The 14,046-nt window shown below is 45.9% G+C and overlaps 1 protein-coding gene across 1 annotated transcript in view; it reads left to right on the top strand.

The window, feature by feature from the left end:
* Positions 1-7,328, top strand: part of IFT80 (intraflagellar transport 80) — a 31,551-nt gene extending 24,223 nt beyond the window's left edge. The window contains exons 17-20 of the mRNA XM_059479650.1: positions 2,315-2,404; positions 2,492-2,664; positions 3,675-3,798; positions 6,076-7,328. Of these exons, the coding sequence (XP_059335633.1) occupies positions 2,315-2,404; positions 2,492-2,664; positions 3,675-3,798; positions 6,076-6,189 (501 nt within the window). The 3' untranslated portion in view covers positions 6,190-7,328. The remainder of the gene's footprint in view (positions 1-2,314; positions 2,405-2,491; positions 2,665-3,674; positions 3,799-6,075) is intronic.
* Positions 7,329-14,046: the final 6,718 nt, after the last annotated feature.

Genomic DNA, 14,046 nt, shown 5'->3' with positions numbered 1-14,046 from the left:
CAAGGTACACCTCCATTTTGGCATATTCAGAACCATTTTCATGGTTTTGGGTGTTCTTCCATAGTTATTTCTCCATATCCAATGGTACAGCTCATTTCCAGCCAGTTCCTCCCACTGGCACAATGGGCTCAGGCTCTGCAGGTTTGTCAAGGTACAATTCAAACCTGGTTTTTGGCAATATTCACAACCATTTTCATGGTTTTGGGTGTTCTTCAGTTGTGATCTCTCCATATCCAATGGTACAGCTCATTTCCAGCCAGTTCCTCCCGCTGACACAATGGGCTCAGGCTCTGCAGGTTTGTCAAGGTACACCTCCATTTTGGCATATTCAGAACCATTTTCATGGTTTTGGGTGTTCTTCAATAATTATCTCTCTTCAATAATTATCTCTCCATATTAAATGGTACAGGTAATTTCCAGCCAGTTCCTCCCACTGGCACAATGGGCTCAGGCTCTGCAGGTTTGTCAAGGTACAATTCAAACCTGGTTTTTGGCAATATTCACAACCATTTTTATGGTTTTGGGTGTTCTTCAGTAGTGATCTCTCCATATCAAATGGTACAGCTCATTTCCAGCCTGCTTTGTCACTCATTTTTGTCACTTTTGGAAAATGAGGTGGTTTCCTTAATTCCAGGACATCATCCTTCCATAAGTTCCATGATAAATAATAATTCTTGTTTTTAGCTACACCAGAATCCTGCAGGATTGAGCACAGGTAGTCACAGAATTCAGTTCTAAACTTATTTTTTTTTAAAGTTTTTAAACTTAAGGTCTGGGCCTTAATATAACCAACCTTTAACTTTTAAGGGCTGGGCCTTAATATAACCTTAGACCTATAAGACCTTAAACCTATAACTTTATGGTCTGGGCCCTTAATATAACCAATGAAAAGTGACATTTCCACAATTTCCTGTTAATTTCCATATTCTATTTCACTTCTTTTTATTTTTTTTCCTTTTCCATTGCTTTCTTTTGTATTTATTTAGACAACAGCAACAGATGAGGTGAGTGTGGTAGTTTACAAAACAACAAAATCCCTTCAAACCTTCCTTCCCATTTATTGTTAGAAAATTTTAGTACCTTAAATGTGTATTTCAGATATTTGTGTCACCAATTATTAAATTAATGCACATCCAGATAATTTGGGTTGCATTAGTAGAATTATTTGTAACAGAATCTTTATTTGAAGTGTCCACATCACCTGATTTATGCATCCAGGTTGGGATATTTTGATTTTGGCAGTCCAGGTAGAGAATAAAAAGTATTTCCAATCAGGAGTAATAAAATAGATAATTTTTTGATGGGAAAAAAACAGCAAGAAACAACTTGGGACCATCCAAAAATAATTTCATCTCCTGGATAATTTCAGGCTGAGCTTTCAGCATTTTATCACCTGATTCTCTAAATAAAAGGGAAGTGGGAGGAGAATGTGACAAAGACTTTAGGAGCATTTGATTCTCTGAATAATCTTAATTTTCCCAAATTCTGGGCTTCCTGCAGGAGGGTTTTTCCTGATGGAAAAGTCACTTGGGAAGTGTGAGAATGTGTTTAGAACACCCTCAGTGCAGCTGCTGATTGTGATTTCAATCACGAGTGATCCTTCCAAAACCTTCACAGTGCAAAGTCTTTATTTCCAGATTTGTTACTGAGCACGCTCAACAAAATTCTCCTTAATTCCTGGACCAGCAAGTCCAAAATTACATTTTTCCTGTCTGAATAGAGCCTAAACTATATTAAAATACGGTGTAGTAGTGTGTGTTTGTCATAATGTTATCACTTGAAAATCTATCAAAATGTCGTTTAGGGTCTTCCTAAATTCTGTGTTTATGGGGTTTCATCAAGGTTGTGTAAAATACCCCCAAAAACCCTCACAGAAACAATAAAAGTAATACATAAATAAATAAATAAACAAATGTGTGTATATATATATATATCTATATCTCATAATAATAGGGTTTTAAAGTAATATATACAAATATAAATATAGACAAATAAATAAATTATATAAATGTATATATTTGTTTATAAATTCATAAATAAATAAAATATAAATATATAATTTAAAGTTATATATAAAATAATAAGAAAAATGTGTAATATTATTATTGCCATGAAGTTTTTCTAATTCCTAGTTCTGAGAAATAATGAATCATTTCCTAATAAGATACTTTAGAGCACAGTGCCATAAATCATGCACAGAGAAATGTAATATTACACATAATTTTTAAGCCTTGTGTAGTTGCTTTGAGGAGTCATTTGCAGCATGATAATGAACATTTGAAGCTTTCCAAGTTGTTTTTATTTTGGATTTCAGGACCAGACCCTGTGGGCTTGTTTGGCTGCCATGGCAGTGGCCAACAAGGACATGAGCACAGCTGAAATTGCCTATGCAGCCATTGGAGAGGTGAGAAAATGGAATTAATTCCCATGAAATGATTGCAAACGCAGGCTGATGAATGAATGGGTGTCCCTGCTGTCCCCTCGTGAGCAGATTGACAAGGTGCAGTACATCAGTGCCATCAAGGAGCTGCCCTCCAAGGAGTCCAGGCTGGCTCACATGCTGCTCTTCAGTGGCAACTGCCAGGAGGCTGAAACCCTCCTGCTGCAGGCTGGCCTGGTGTACCAAGCCATCCAGATCAACATTAACCTTTACAACTGGGAAAGGTAGGAGTTGTTTGTCATTAAAATAACCTTTTCCTAATTATTTCCATCAGTTGTTTTATTGCTGACTCATTTCTTATCTTTTGATCACCCACGACTTCAAAAAAAAAGCTAATTAAATCATGGCCAAAAAACAAGCATTTTTGTATTGAGAAAATACAAATATTTGGTGATAAAAGCCCAAAATATTCCTGGAAACATTTTGAAATAACATTTTGATTTCTCATCGCTGCTAGCACAGAGCAGCCCTCAGTGATGCCCCAGACTGGCTGTGGAATTTGGGCTGCTTGGAAATGTCTTGCTGCTAAAAATAAAATTGTGGCTACCCAGACTCCCAGCATTGTGTAGGTGGAGAAAATATGAATTAAGGCTGAGAAAACAAAGGAGGAATTTCGCCTTTAAACAAATCCCCCACGTTTTCTGAGAGAATCCTCTGAGTTGTTTACTCCTAATTTCTCTGCTGTTCTGTTGATACATTCAGGCAAAAGGTTGATTTTCCCCCACAAATCTGTAATTTTGTTTTGTTATGAAGCTGTGTCCGGGGAGGTTTAAGCTGGATATTAGGACAAGAATATTCTTTTATTCTGTCATCTAAAAACTCTCTGTAGGTCAAATATCATTGAGAAGAAACCAAGGGTGAGTAATGAATTAAATTAATTCAGTGTCTGACCTTTTCCACCTATACAATATTTATAAATATTATATAGGATATATCATGAATGTGTATTATGAGTGTTCAGAACCTGTTTGTGACTAGAAAGAAGTCATTAAACATTATTATTTTGGTGCTAAACTCTGAAATATTCTGCATTTCCCTGAAATAAAAAGCCTCCTGGGCTCAAATGAATGGTGTGGTGAGGTTGTCAGTGGGAATAATTGTTGGCTTTTTCCATCACTGGCTGCTTTGAACCTCCTGATGCTGCTGTGGGGTTGGATTTGGGATCTCTGCCGTCACCCTCAGAATTTCTGGGTGATTCCAGAGCGTTTCCCCAAGCTTTGCTGCTCTCCTGCAGGGCCCTGGAGCTGGCAGTGAAGCACAGGACACACGTGGACACGGTCCTGGCTTACAGACAGAAATTCTTGGAGGATTTTGGGAAAAAAGAAACCAACCAAAGGTTTCTGCAATATGCAGAGGGGGTAAGTGTCCCTCAGGGCTGTCCCTGCTGGAGGTGGGGTGGGTTTGCTCCTCTGCTTTCTTTCTGTGGCTCAAATGTGAACAGAAATGTGCAATTTTTACAGGTTTTGGCCTAATACTGGCCAGGAATAGCTGGGCGTGGGTTTTGTTTGAAGATTCACAATAAATATATTTAATATCTGGTAAGGATCGCACAAGTGAAGGCACAGTTGTTTTCTATAAACAGAGTTAAACTTCACCGTGGCTCAATGAGTCTCTCAAATATTCCAACATTTTTCGTGGCATTTTATGGATAGAAACTGTAACAAACTTGGAAGGAATCTGGATATTTATGAACTGCAAACCATTCTGATTTTAAATATAATAAACAGTTCAGTATACATTTATTGGAAACCCTCTGCATCCCCAGGAAATCAATTTATTAGTGTTTCACACGTGCTGAAATTCAGCAGCTGGATCTTGGATTCCACTGGAATGTTCCCACACAGGAGAGACACAATTCCCTCCTGTCCCTCCTGCTTCTCTCCTCCTTTTTCTCAGCATTCTGAGGGAGAAATGATCCCAAAAAACCTTTCCTGTGTGTGGAATCCTTGTGTCCCCTGCAGCTGAAGGGGAGGGAGCAGCTGGGCTGGGAACTGAGCTCCTTGCATGGGCACTTGGAATAAAGCTGGATTTCTAATGGAAGGCATTAGCTTTTAGCTCTCATTTCCTAAACAAAAGCAGCCCCTAGTGAAGCATTCCACAGTCATTTACCTGGGAAATAAAGCACAGATTCCAGGCATTTTTATCCCGCAGCGTTTCCAGCTCTGTGTGTTCTGTAAAACCCATTGCAGAGCAAAAATCACAGAAATTCCCAGATGCTTCTGATGGACATTGGAGATAATCCTGATTTTCTAAAAATCCTGGAGTAAGCTTTAGATTCCATCAGGATTCCCAAGGAATTCCACTTTGGCAGTGACAAGGTGTGAGCAGGATGATTTCTCAGTTTACTCAGTCTTGAAATTTAGAAATTTTGAAGCTTTCTAAAATTTGATTTGGAAATTTGGAGATTTTCTTGAAATTTGAATTTCTCACTCAGGAGATTTCTGGAAGGAAAAAGTCCTTTTCCACATCCAGGTGCTGGAGGTCTTTGCTGGATCTGTGAATAGGAGGGATCCACATCATGTGAATTTTAAGCTGTAATTAAATTTTGCATGGAACCTGTCAGACTCATAGAGCAAAATCAGAAAGAAATTGAAAAGAAAAGCAAGATTTTGTGCTGCTGTTCCTTCTCCAGGATGAAAAAGGGTCTCAGTTTCCTTCTCACAACCTCAAACCTCTTCAGGCTTAAATAACTTAAATAAGGAGTTTTCCCCTCTCTTTTCTGCAGCCAGGCAGGAGCTGAAATTGTGCTTATTTTACATATCAGGTTCTCAATACTTACACATATCCTGAGAGTCCTGGGCCCAGTCAGTGCCTCCAGAACTGAGGTGTTATTATTATATTTTCACCTGAGAATGTGGGTGTTGAATTGTTTAATTTCATTTTCCCTCTTGGAGAATCTCCCCTGTTATTTAATTCCAGAGGAGAATTCCCTGTGCATCCCTTGAAATTCTTCTCCCATCCCACCTTTGCCAGTGTTAATTCTCCAGCAATAAACTGAATTGCACAATAACATTTTTGGACGAGTTTTTATGGCCATCAAATGCACCATGATCCATTTTTTTATTTCCTTGTCAGGCATTTTTTGGGGAAGAAACAACTTTTCTGGCCCCATTTGTGCTGTGATATGTGCTGTGTGCATTGCCTGGGGTTTCACTGACACCAGCACAGGCAGAAAATGCCAGTTCTGTGCAGCTGGAGAAATTCCAGGGTTAAATGGGGTTAAAACTGAAAAAACTGAGCATTTATTGATGCACAAGGGCAGTTTCAAGCAGGAGCTGATTGCTGTTGGAGCATGTCACTGGTTTAACATCCTGTCAGCTCTTGGAGGAGACATCCCTCCTCAGTTCATGATGCAGGGCTGAGTTTTCAGTAACAGCACACTGATGTCATGCTATTGAATTAGCAGCAGGTTATTTTTGTTTTATTGGTTGTATTTCCAGACACAGTTTAGAGATTTATTAAAATAGCTCAGGCTTGGTTTGTTTCAAAGGTGAAGCTCAGTTAGAGCTCAGCTGTGCCTTGGGATCTCCATGAGTTTGGGTACCCAGCGCCTGATAATTGTATTTTAAATGGAATAACTGACCTGGCTCTCTCTGATGTTGAGCTCTGTGTGTTTCCTTTTTCTCTTCTTGCAGCTGGAAGTGGATTGGAATAAAATCAAAGCCAAAATCGAGATGGAAATTGCTAAAGAGAGAGAACGAGCAGCAGCCAGTGCTGCAGGGAGGAGCAGTGTGACTGTGCAGCAATAATTCACATTTTGGGCACCTCCAAAGTGCTGCTTCAGTATTTGGTGCTGCTTTGTTGTGAAAACAAAGCCACAGCAAACATTTTGTGGGTCACAGGAGTGGGAATTTCTGTGGACTTGAATCCTTGGGTGACACACAGGATTCATTCTTTCCTTTCATTTTGAGCTGGGTTTATATTCAGTGCTGAGTACATAAATGAGAAAAAAGGGAATTAGCAGTTCCTCTCTCAGTGATTTTAAATTTTCATTGCCATTAATATTCTTTAGCCTGGGTTGCCTCTACTGAAATCACAATTTAAGCCCCGAGTTGAGCAGTTTGGTTCTTTCTGCAACCTCAGGGACCTCTCCAGACTTGCTTCAATTGCCCCAAAACAAACTGAGCAAACTGGAAGTGCTGAAAATGCAAAACAAAAGGAGCTTGAGCCTCTCAAGTACAAACATTCCCTCACGGTTGTGGGAATACATATTTGTTAGTGAGTTATTTAATAGATAATTTCAGATCATTCCAGCTACTCAGGTTTGTCACTGAGCAAAACATTCAGCAGTAAAAGGATTTTTTTTTTTGTTTAAAATACTTTGGAATGTGCTTTCAGGGTTATTGGAAGTAACAAACAGCATTTGTAGCATCTAACATGTAGAATTGACAAGAATATTTAAAATAAGAGAATATTTCCTGTATTTTTTTTCTCCCCAAATCACTTGATTTGTAAATATCTTTTTAATTTATGTTATTTCATCAAGATACACTTTTCTTTGTTTCACACCCACAGCTGGCTGCATTCTCTTTGTGTTATAAATTTATTACCAGTTTATTCATCACAGACAAGGTTTATTATGTATCTTTCAAATGTTACCAGCAAAATGTTAAATATCTGTACATACAGCAAATTTGTAAATCATTCTGTGACCCTTTCTTGCACAGTTCATTAATTTCTTAATAAAACCAAATCAAAGTGGAGATTTTAAGGTATCATTTTTAAGGCATTTTAAGATATCATTTTTTAAGGTATTTGAGAGCTGCTGCATGTGGGGATCTCCACTGAGTGCTAAAAAAAGAATATTTGGGCTGTTTTAATTACATGTGGAGGGGATGGGAGAGGTGTTTAATTCCATTTTTTATCACATACATCCAGTCCTGCGCATCCTGGTGTTAAATAGAAAACAAAGCAAAGTATTTTGGGAAAGCACTTTTATTTCCAGGTGCTAAATACAGTTATGACCTGGGTATGAAATCTGAATTTCAGGATGTTCTCAGGAGAAAATGTCCCTCTGTGGCTTTTCTGGGGTTGTGGCAGGGATTTTAGGGATTGTAATTCCAAGGGAAGTGCCATCCATCCATGCCAGGGGAATTTGGAGCTGAATTTTCTGGGGTTTCCAAAGTTCTGCATTTATTTTTACCTTTTTTAGTTATTTCAGTATTAAGCAAAAATAAACAGCAGAAGGATACAGATGTTTCAGGTACATTTTGGTTACATTATTGTCCAGAACAAGAAAATATTTTAAAAAGAAATACCTCTAATTTAACTACTCACAACTTGATTTAAACCATCATAAACCAATCTAAGAAACAGAATAATTAACATGATTAAAATTCAGTTGTTTAGGTGCTGCTGTGATGGATCAATAATCAAAAATAACCCAAATTTTGCCATTGCAGGGTGGGAGTTGAGTTCATTCACTTAATTTGTCCTTGGCCACAGTAAATCCTCTCTGATTGCAAAAAGGGAGGATGAAAAATGAATCTTTAGGTGAAAAATAAATCCTCAAGTGAGGCAAAATTAAAAACTCAGGTGGGTGTTCAAAAACCTACTGCATATTTGTAATAGTTCAGAGGGAAAATTAAAAATAGCTTTTGTTTTCTGGTTTTTAAGGCAATAAAGCTGTGAGATCTGGGTTTTTCTGTGGGATTTTACCCTTTGGGACTGGAGCAGGAGGAAGGTTTGAATCATCTGACGTGAAAATTTGATTTTACAGATTATGTGGAACTATTTCCTGCAGAAAAACTGGAGATTGTTGCCCGATTCACTTCAGAATAGTCACAATTATAAATGAGCAACTGTGGAAAAGCTTGAAGCTTTCTAAAATTTAATTCTGAAATTTTAATAGATATTTGTAGAAATACAAAGTTTGTGTCACCCACAGCTGGGGGCAGGTTGGAGAGAAGCAATTTACTATTTTTATATTATAGATAAGGTTTTTATATTGGTTTTTACATGTCTTTTATTAAACATTTTAAGACCTCCATTTCTTTATTTTGATGATAACGGAGATGAGATTTACAGAGATGAGATTTTACTCTGCAGGGGATGGGGAAAAGCCAGGGAGCAAAAAAGGTTTTTATGAACTGATCACATGTGAGGATCTCCATTTCCAAAGTTTATTTTTATTGATCCAAACCAATCAGGGGTTGCCTTGTGCTATAAAGTTTCCAATGCTGGATTTTAACCTTTCTAATTTTAGTTCAGGTGCCTTTGCCCTCCTGTAGAAGTTTGGGCAAACAGGATGGGCTGGTACCTTCAGGGACAGAGAGGGATGAGTGCACAGAGCTGGGGTGTACAAAACAATAAAATATTCCATTATTTCTGCCTTTTTCATGAAGGGTCTGCAAGGATTATTTTACTTTATGAAAAGAAATGGCTGTGCTAGTTGGAGCCCTGCAGTTCTGAAAATCTAATCTGTATTTTAAATAGGTTTATTTATGCAGGTTTGGGTTTGCCATTAGAGACACCTGGAAAAGAGGGAAGGGAAGGGAAGGGAAGGGAAGGGAAGGGAAGGGAAGGGAAGGGAAGGGAAGGGAAGGGAAGGGAAGGGAAGGGAAGGGAAGGGAAGGGAAGGGAAGGGAAGGGAAGGGGAAGGGGAAGGGGAAGGGAAGGGGAAGGGAAGGGTGCTCGTGGCTGCTGCTCCTGCACTGAGCACATCCTCAGCTCTGAGCGCTAAAGTCAAGCTAGGACAGGAAAACAAAAGTATTTAATGCAAGCTTTGGGCACTGAGCAGTTCCCTGTCAGAGAGCCGGGCTGGGCTGGTGCTGCAGGAAGCATTGAGGGTCGTGGAGGAGTGGCCAGCTGCGGCAGCAGCTGTGACCCTCGTTTCCCTGGGAGCTGTGACACTCGTTTCCCTGTGGGCTGTGACACTCGTTTCCCTTGGGGCAGGAGGGCTCCCAGCTCCCCGCTGATGTTTCATTTGCAGGTTCTGGAGCGGTTCCCTCCTTCCCCCGCTGCCCCGGCCAGGGGCACAGCCTGGTCCCGCTGTCCCCAAAGCTCCCTCTGGCCCCCGTGGGGCTCAGCATCACCCAGCGGTGTCCACACAGCAGAATCCCACAGCGGAGCCATCCCAAAATTCCCGGAGACCGCGAGCGAGGGCAGCGGGGAACGCTGAACGAAACCACAGCCGGGGCTTCCCATCGCTCCGTGTCCTTGCGCTGGAGCTGATGTCCCCAAGTCACCTTCCTCCCTTCCCGGCTGTGCCGTGTCCCCGTGAGGCGCCCTGGTGTCCTGAGTCTGTCCCAGCGGCTCCGGGCGGTGTGTCCCACTCCTCCGTGTCCTCAGGAATCCCGCAGGTCCCGTGGCAGAGCCGGGTGTGGAGCGGGTGCGGAGCATTCGCAGGAATCCCCGAGGTCCCTTTGCAGATCCAAGTGTCCTGCAGGTGTGGAGCATTCCCGGGAACCCCCAGGGTCCCTTTGCAGAGCCCAGCAGGTCCCCCTGCGCTGTGGAGCATTCCCGGCGCTCCTCACCGTCCCACCAGAGAACGCTGCTGGATCCTGCCCGGGCGTCCCTCCTGCGACACCCGGGGCTGTCCGCTGTCCCTCCGGGGCTCCGGAGGAGGATGGGGATGAGGATGAGGATGAGGATGAGGATGAGGATGGGGATGAGGATGAGGATGAGGATGAGGATGAGGATGAGGATGAGGATGATCCATCCCGCAGGTCCATCGGAGCGCTCAGCCCCGCATCCCCGCGGCCGCGCCCCGTTCGGCGGCCGGGCAGCGCTGCGCCTCCTCGTAGCTGGGCAGGTGCTTCACCTCCTCGTAGCTGGGCAGGTGAGGCAGCTCCAGGCCCATGGCGGGTCCCGGGGTCCCGGCGGTGCCCGCGGAGGCCGGGGCGGCTCCCGGTGGGTCCCGGCGGGGCGCGGGGCGCGGGGCCCGGCGGGGCGCGGGGCAGGCGCGGCGGCGGAGCGCGCAGCCCGCGGCCAGCAGCGCCAGCAGCACCAGCAGCGCCGCCAGCCTCCGCGCCAGCCTCCGCGCCCGCGGCACCCACGGCGGCCCCGCCGCCGCCCCCGGAGCCGCCCCCGGCCCCGCACAGCCGCCCCGGCCGCAGCGGCCGCCCGCCATCCCCGCTGCGCGCCCCGCGCCCGCCCCGCCGCGCTTTATCCGCGCCGCGCTTTATCCGCGTCCCGCCATGGGCTCCGAGCGCATCAAATATTGATGGGGCCATTTGGCCGCCCCGCTCCGCCTAATGGGGCGCGGCACCACGCCAGGATCAGCGCGGGGCAGCGGCGGGATGGGCCCGGCAGAGGCACGGCTGAGCTGAGCCCGGGGACAGGGACAGGCTGGGCGTGAGGACACCGCGACAGCGGCACACAGGGACCCGGGGGTGTGGGGACGAGCGGTGCCCAAGGATGAGAGGGAGAAGCTGAGCATGCAGGGACGAGCCAAGGACACAGGGACGTGGGGCACCTCAGGATGTGGGGATGAGCAGTGCCTGAGTTTGTGGGACAAACCCAAGGGTGCAGGGATGAGCAGAACCCAAGAACATCAGGGTAAGTGACACCCAGGAACAACTCAGGGTGCAGAGCCCAGCACGGATTTTGCAGCTTAAGAAGGGAGGGAACAGCAGAGTCAGAGCAGGCACCGACAGGCTGGGGCCCTGGTACCTGGGCAGGCGCAGTGAGAAATTCTCTCTTCATTTTGGTTGGGTTCTATTCCTGCCATGAAGGTTTCACAGGTCCCCGTGTCACCCAGTGGTGTCCCAGCCCACCCCCATGAGCACAGCCCCTCATCTCTGTGGTTTGCTGATTACCTTCACCCTAATTGCAAAACTCCAGCAAAAGGGGGAGGACAGGGAGCTCTCATCATGGAAAATCTGATTATCATCAAAGTGAGTAACATGGCAAAACTGACCAGACTTTTTCTGCTCGGTTTCCTCTGGGGTGGCCCTGCCAGATCTGATAGGCAGCTGCTGACCCACCTACGGGAGCCTCATGTGGGGTAAATTCGTTTCCTTTGTCCTGTTTACCCTCCTGGTGGTGGTGATGTCACTGCTGATAGCTGCGAGCCATCCCCCTGCTGTCACCCCCAATTTTGGGTGATTGTGTTTATGACATATTTTGGAGTGCTCAGGGGTAAAAATGAAAGATTCTCAGCTCTGATACGGAGCTTGAGGAAGGAGATGCTGGTGGTGCTGGGCTTCTGGCAAACCAGGAGAAATTTCTGCTTCTTTCTGAGTTCCAGGGGTTTGTTCTGCATCATTCTGGGGACATTTCTCCCTGCAGAGGGGGAGGGCAGGAGGTGCCAGCAGTGGCTGCAGCCCCACAGCTTCGGGAGCTGCTGCTCACACAGGGGTGGCTTTGCTGTGGGGGCTCATCCCTGCCCGTGGCCAGCAGGGTCTGGGATGCTCTGAGGAGCTCCAGCAGCAGCTCCCGCGTTCCCTGCGGGGCTGGCAGCCACTGAGGGGGTGTTTGGGAGGCAAAGTGGGAATAAACATCAGGCGCCTGTGCAGCTGCCCGGCTGTAAACAGAGCTCAGCCTTTAACAGCAGCTCTGCTCTGCTGGGGCTCCCCCCGAGCCCCATGAAATATTAAAGCCAGTTGATAGCTCGTTGATAGCTCGTTAAAGGCAGAGTTTGGGCTGGGCCTGTGTGCTGTGAGCTGGGCTTTGCTTGGGAGAAGATCCCTGTGCTACCGCACAGGGAAAATCGTGCCTGGAGTGAGCAGGGCACAGGAAGGAATAAAGATTCCACTCCTGGTGTGCCACTGTGCTCTGCAGCAGCCCCAGCTGCCTCTGGAAAATGCAGAAATAGAGACCCAAGAGGAACCAGGGCCAGAGGACTCATCCTGGGGTGGCTGAGGATGGAGGGGCTGCACCCTCTGTGGCTTTGGGGCATTTGGGGAGGTGCAGCTGCCTCATTTTGGGAATCTGTGAGAGTGGGAGTGTGGGAGTGTGGAGGCAGGCAGGGACCTTTGATTCCACCAGGATTCCACCAGGATTCCATGAGGATTCCATGAGGACCCCACCAGGATTCCACCAGGACCCCACCAGGATCCCACCAGGATTCCATGAGGATTCCATGAGAATCCCACCAGGATCCCATCAGGATCCCACCAGGATTCCATGAGGACCCCATCAGGATCCCACCAGGATTCCATGAGGACCCCACCAGGATTCCACCAGGACCCCACCAGGATCCCACCAGGATCCCACACCTCCCACCAGGGCAGGCTGCTCCCAGCTCCATCCCAGCCGGAATTTGTCCCCAAGCACAGCAGAGCCCTGGGGCAGGAGCAGGAGTTGTAGGCAGGAATAAACTCCTCATGGGTGGCCACATTTTGCCTCCCCCATCCCCAAACCTGCAGGAAACCCACCCTGAGGCTCCCTGGAGCCAGGCAAAGCCCGGAGCTGTTTCTGGGAAGGAGCTCTCAAGCTGATTTTCCCCAGTTTTGCAGGGGATGGACAACTATTGATCCTGCAAATGACCCCTGCAGGAATCCATCGATCCCTTTGGATCATTAAGGCTCCACTTGCAGACCTCTCAGGTGGTGCCAAAGTGCTGACACAGCACAATAGCCAGTGGATGTGTCATTGTCCCTGGGAGCTCCAAACCCTTCCCCGAGGGAAGCTGCTCCGTGAAATTCCCTTTGCACGGGGATGCTTCACATCTGATTTCCCCTTCGTGTGTTTTTCCCTCAAATATGGGAAAACTGCTCAGGGAAAAATGCCAGGATGGCCTGAGGTTTGTTTTTTGGGAAGGCTCTGAAAGCCTCACGTGTTTGGTGGCTGGAAAAGTCCCATGGATTGATTGTGGGAAGCAGAGCTTTGGGTGTTGGTAGGAGCAAGTCCAGCACTCTCAGCTTCAGTGATATTTTAGTATCTGAGAGAGCCAAACCTTGGGATAATTGAGGCTCTTACAGGAATTATGGAGCACTGGAGGTTGCACAGGAATTCCGTGGCTGCCACATCCCTGGAAGTGTCCAAGGCCAGCCTGGAGCACCCTGGCATGGTGGGAGCAGTCCCTGCCCATGGCAGGGGGGAATGGGATGAGCTTTACGGCCCCTTCCCACCCAAACCATTCCAGGATCCCATGAAAATCAAACACAGCCTGGTGGGCACCTCCTCCAAGGCCAAAATTATCCTTAAATCTTTCTTAATAGAACAAAATATTCTTAATTTTCCTGTAAAATCTCCCAGGGCAGCTCCTGAGGAAGCCCATCCATGATCAGGAGCTGGGAGCAGGGCTCAGGGACAGCTCTGAGCTGCTGGAACCAAAGCCCAGAGCTGAGCTCCAGTGCCTCCCCCTTCCCAGGCACATCTGCAACTGCAATAAGGCCCAAAACCGAGCAGATGACTCTGCAAATGTAAAAAACTCCAGCAGCCATTACCTCACAGCTCAGAAATCTCCTCTGCCAGCAAATATTTGCTGTTGGACTGTTGAAAACCCAGGGAAAGTGAGAGGGAGAGGCTGAAACCCTCCTGGACAGCCCCAATTCCTTCCCAGGCTGTTCACGAGCTTGGGTGTCCTCCAGAAATGAAATGTGTGTTCTGTAATAAATCAGTCAGATCGAAGACATAAATAAAATTCATTCATTGCTATCTATTCTGTACTTATTTCAGTATTTCATGTATAAAATATTCATTTATTTAACACAATTTTC

This window comes from Ammospiza nelsoni, chromosome 10 (genome assembly GCF_027579445.1).
Source record: "Ammospiza nelsoni isolate bAmmNel1 chromosome 10, bAmmNel1.pri, whole genome shotgun sequence".
NCBI classification, from domain to species: domain Eukaryota; kingdom Metazoa; phylum Chordata; class Aves; order Passeriformes; family Passerellidae; genus Ammospiza; species Ammospiza nelsoni.
This window is presented reverse-complemented; position numbering and strand designations above follow the sequence as displayed.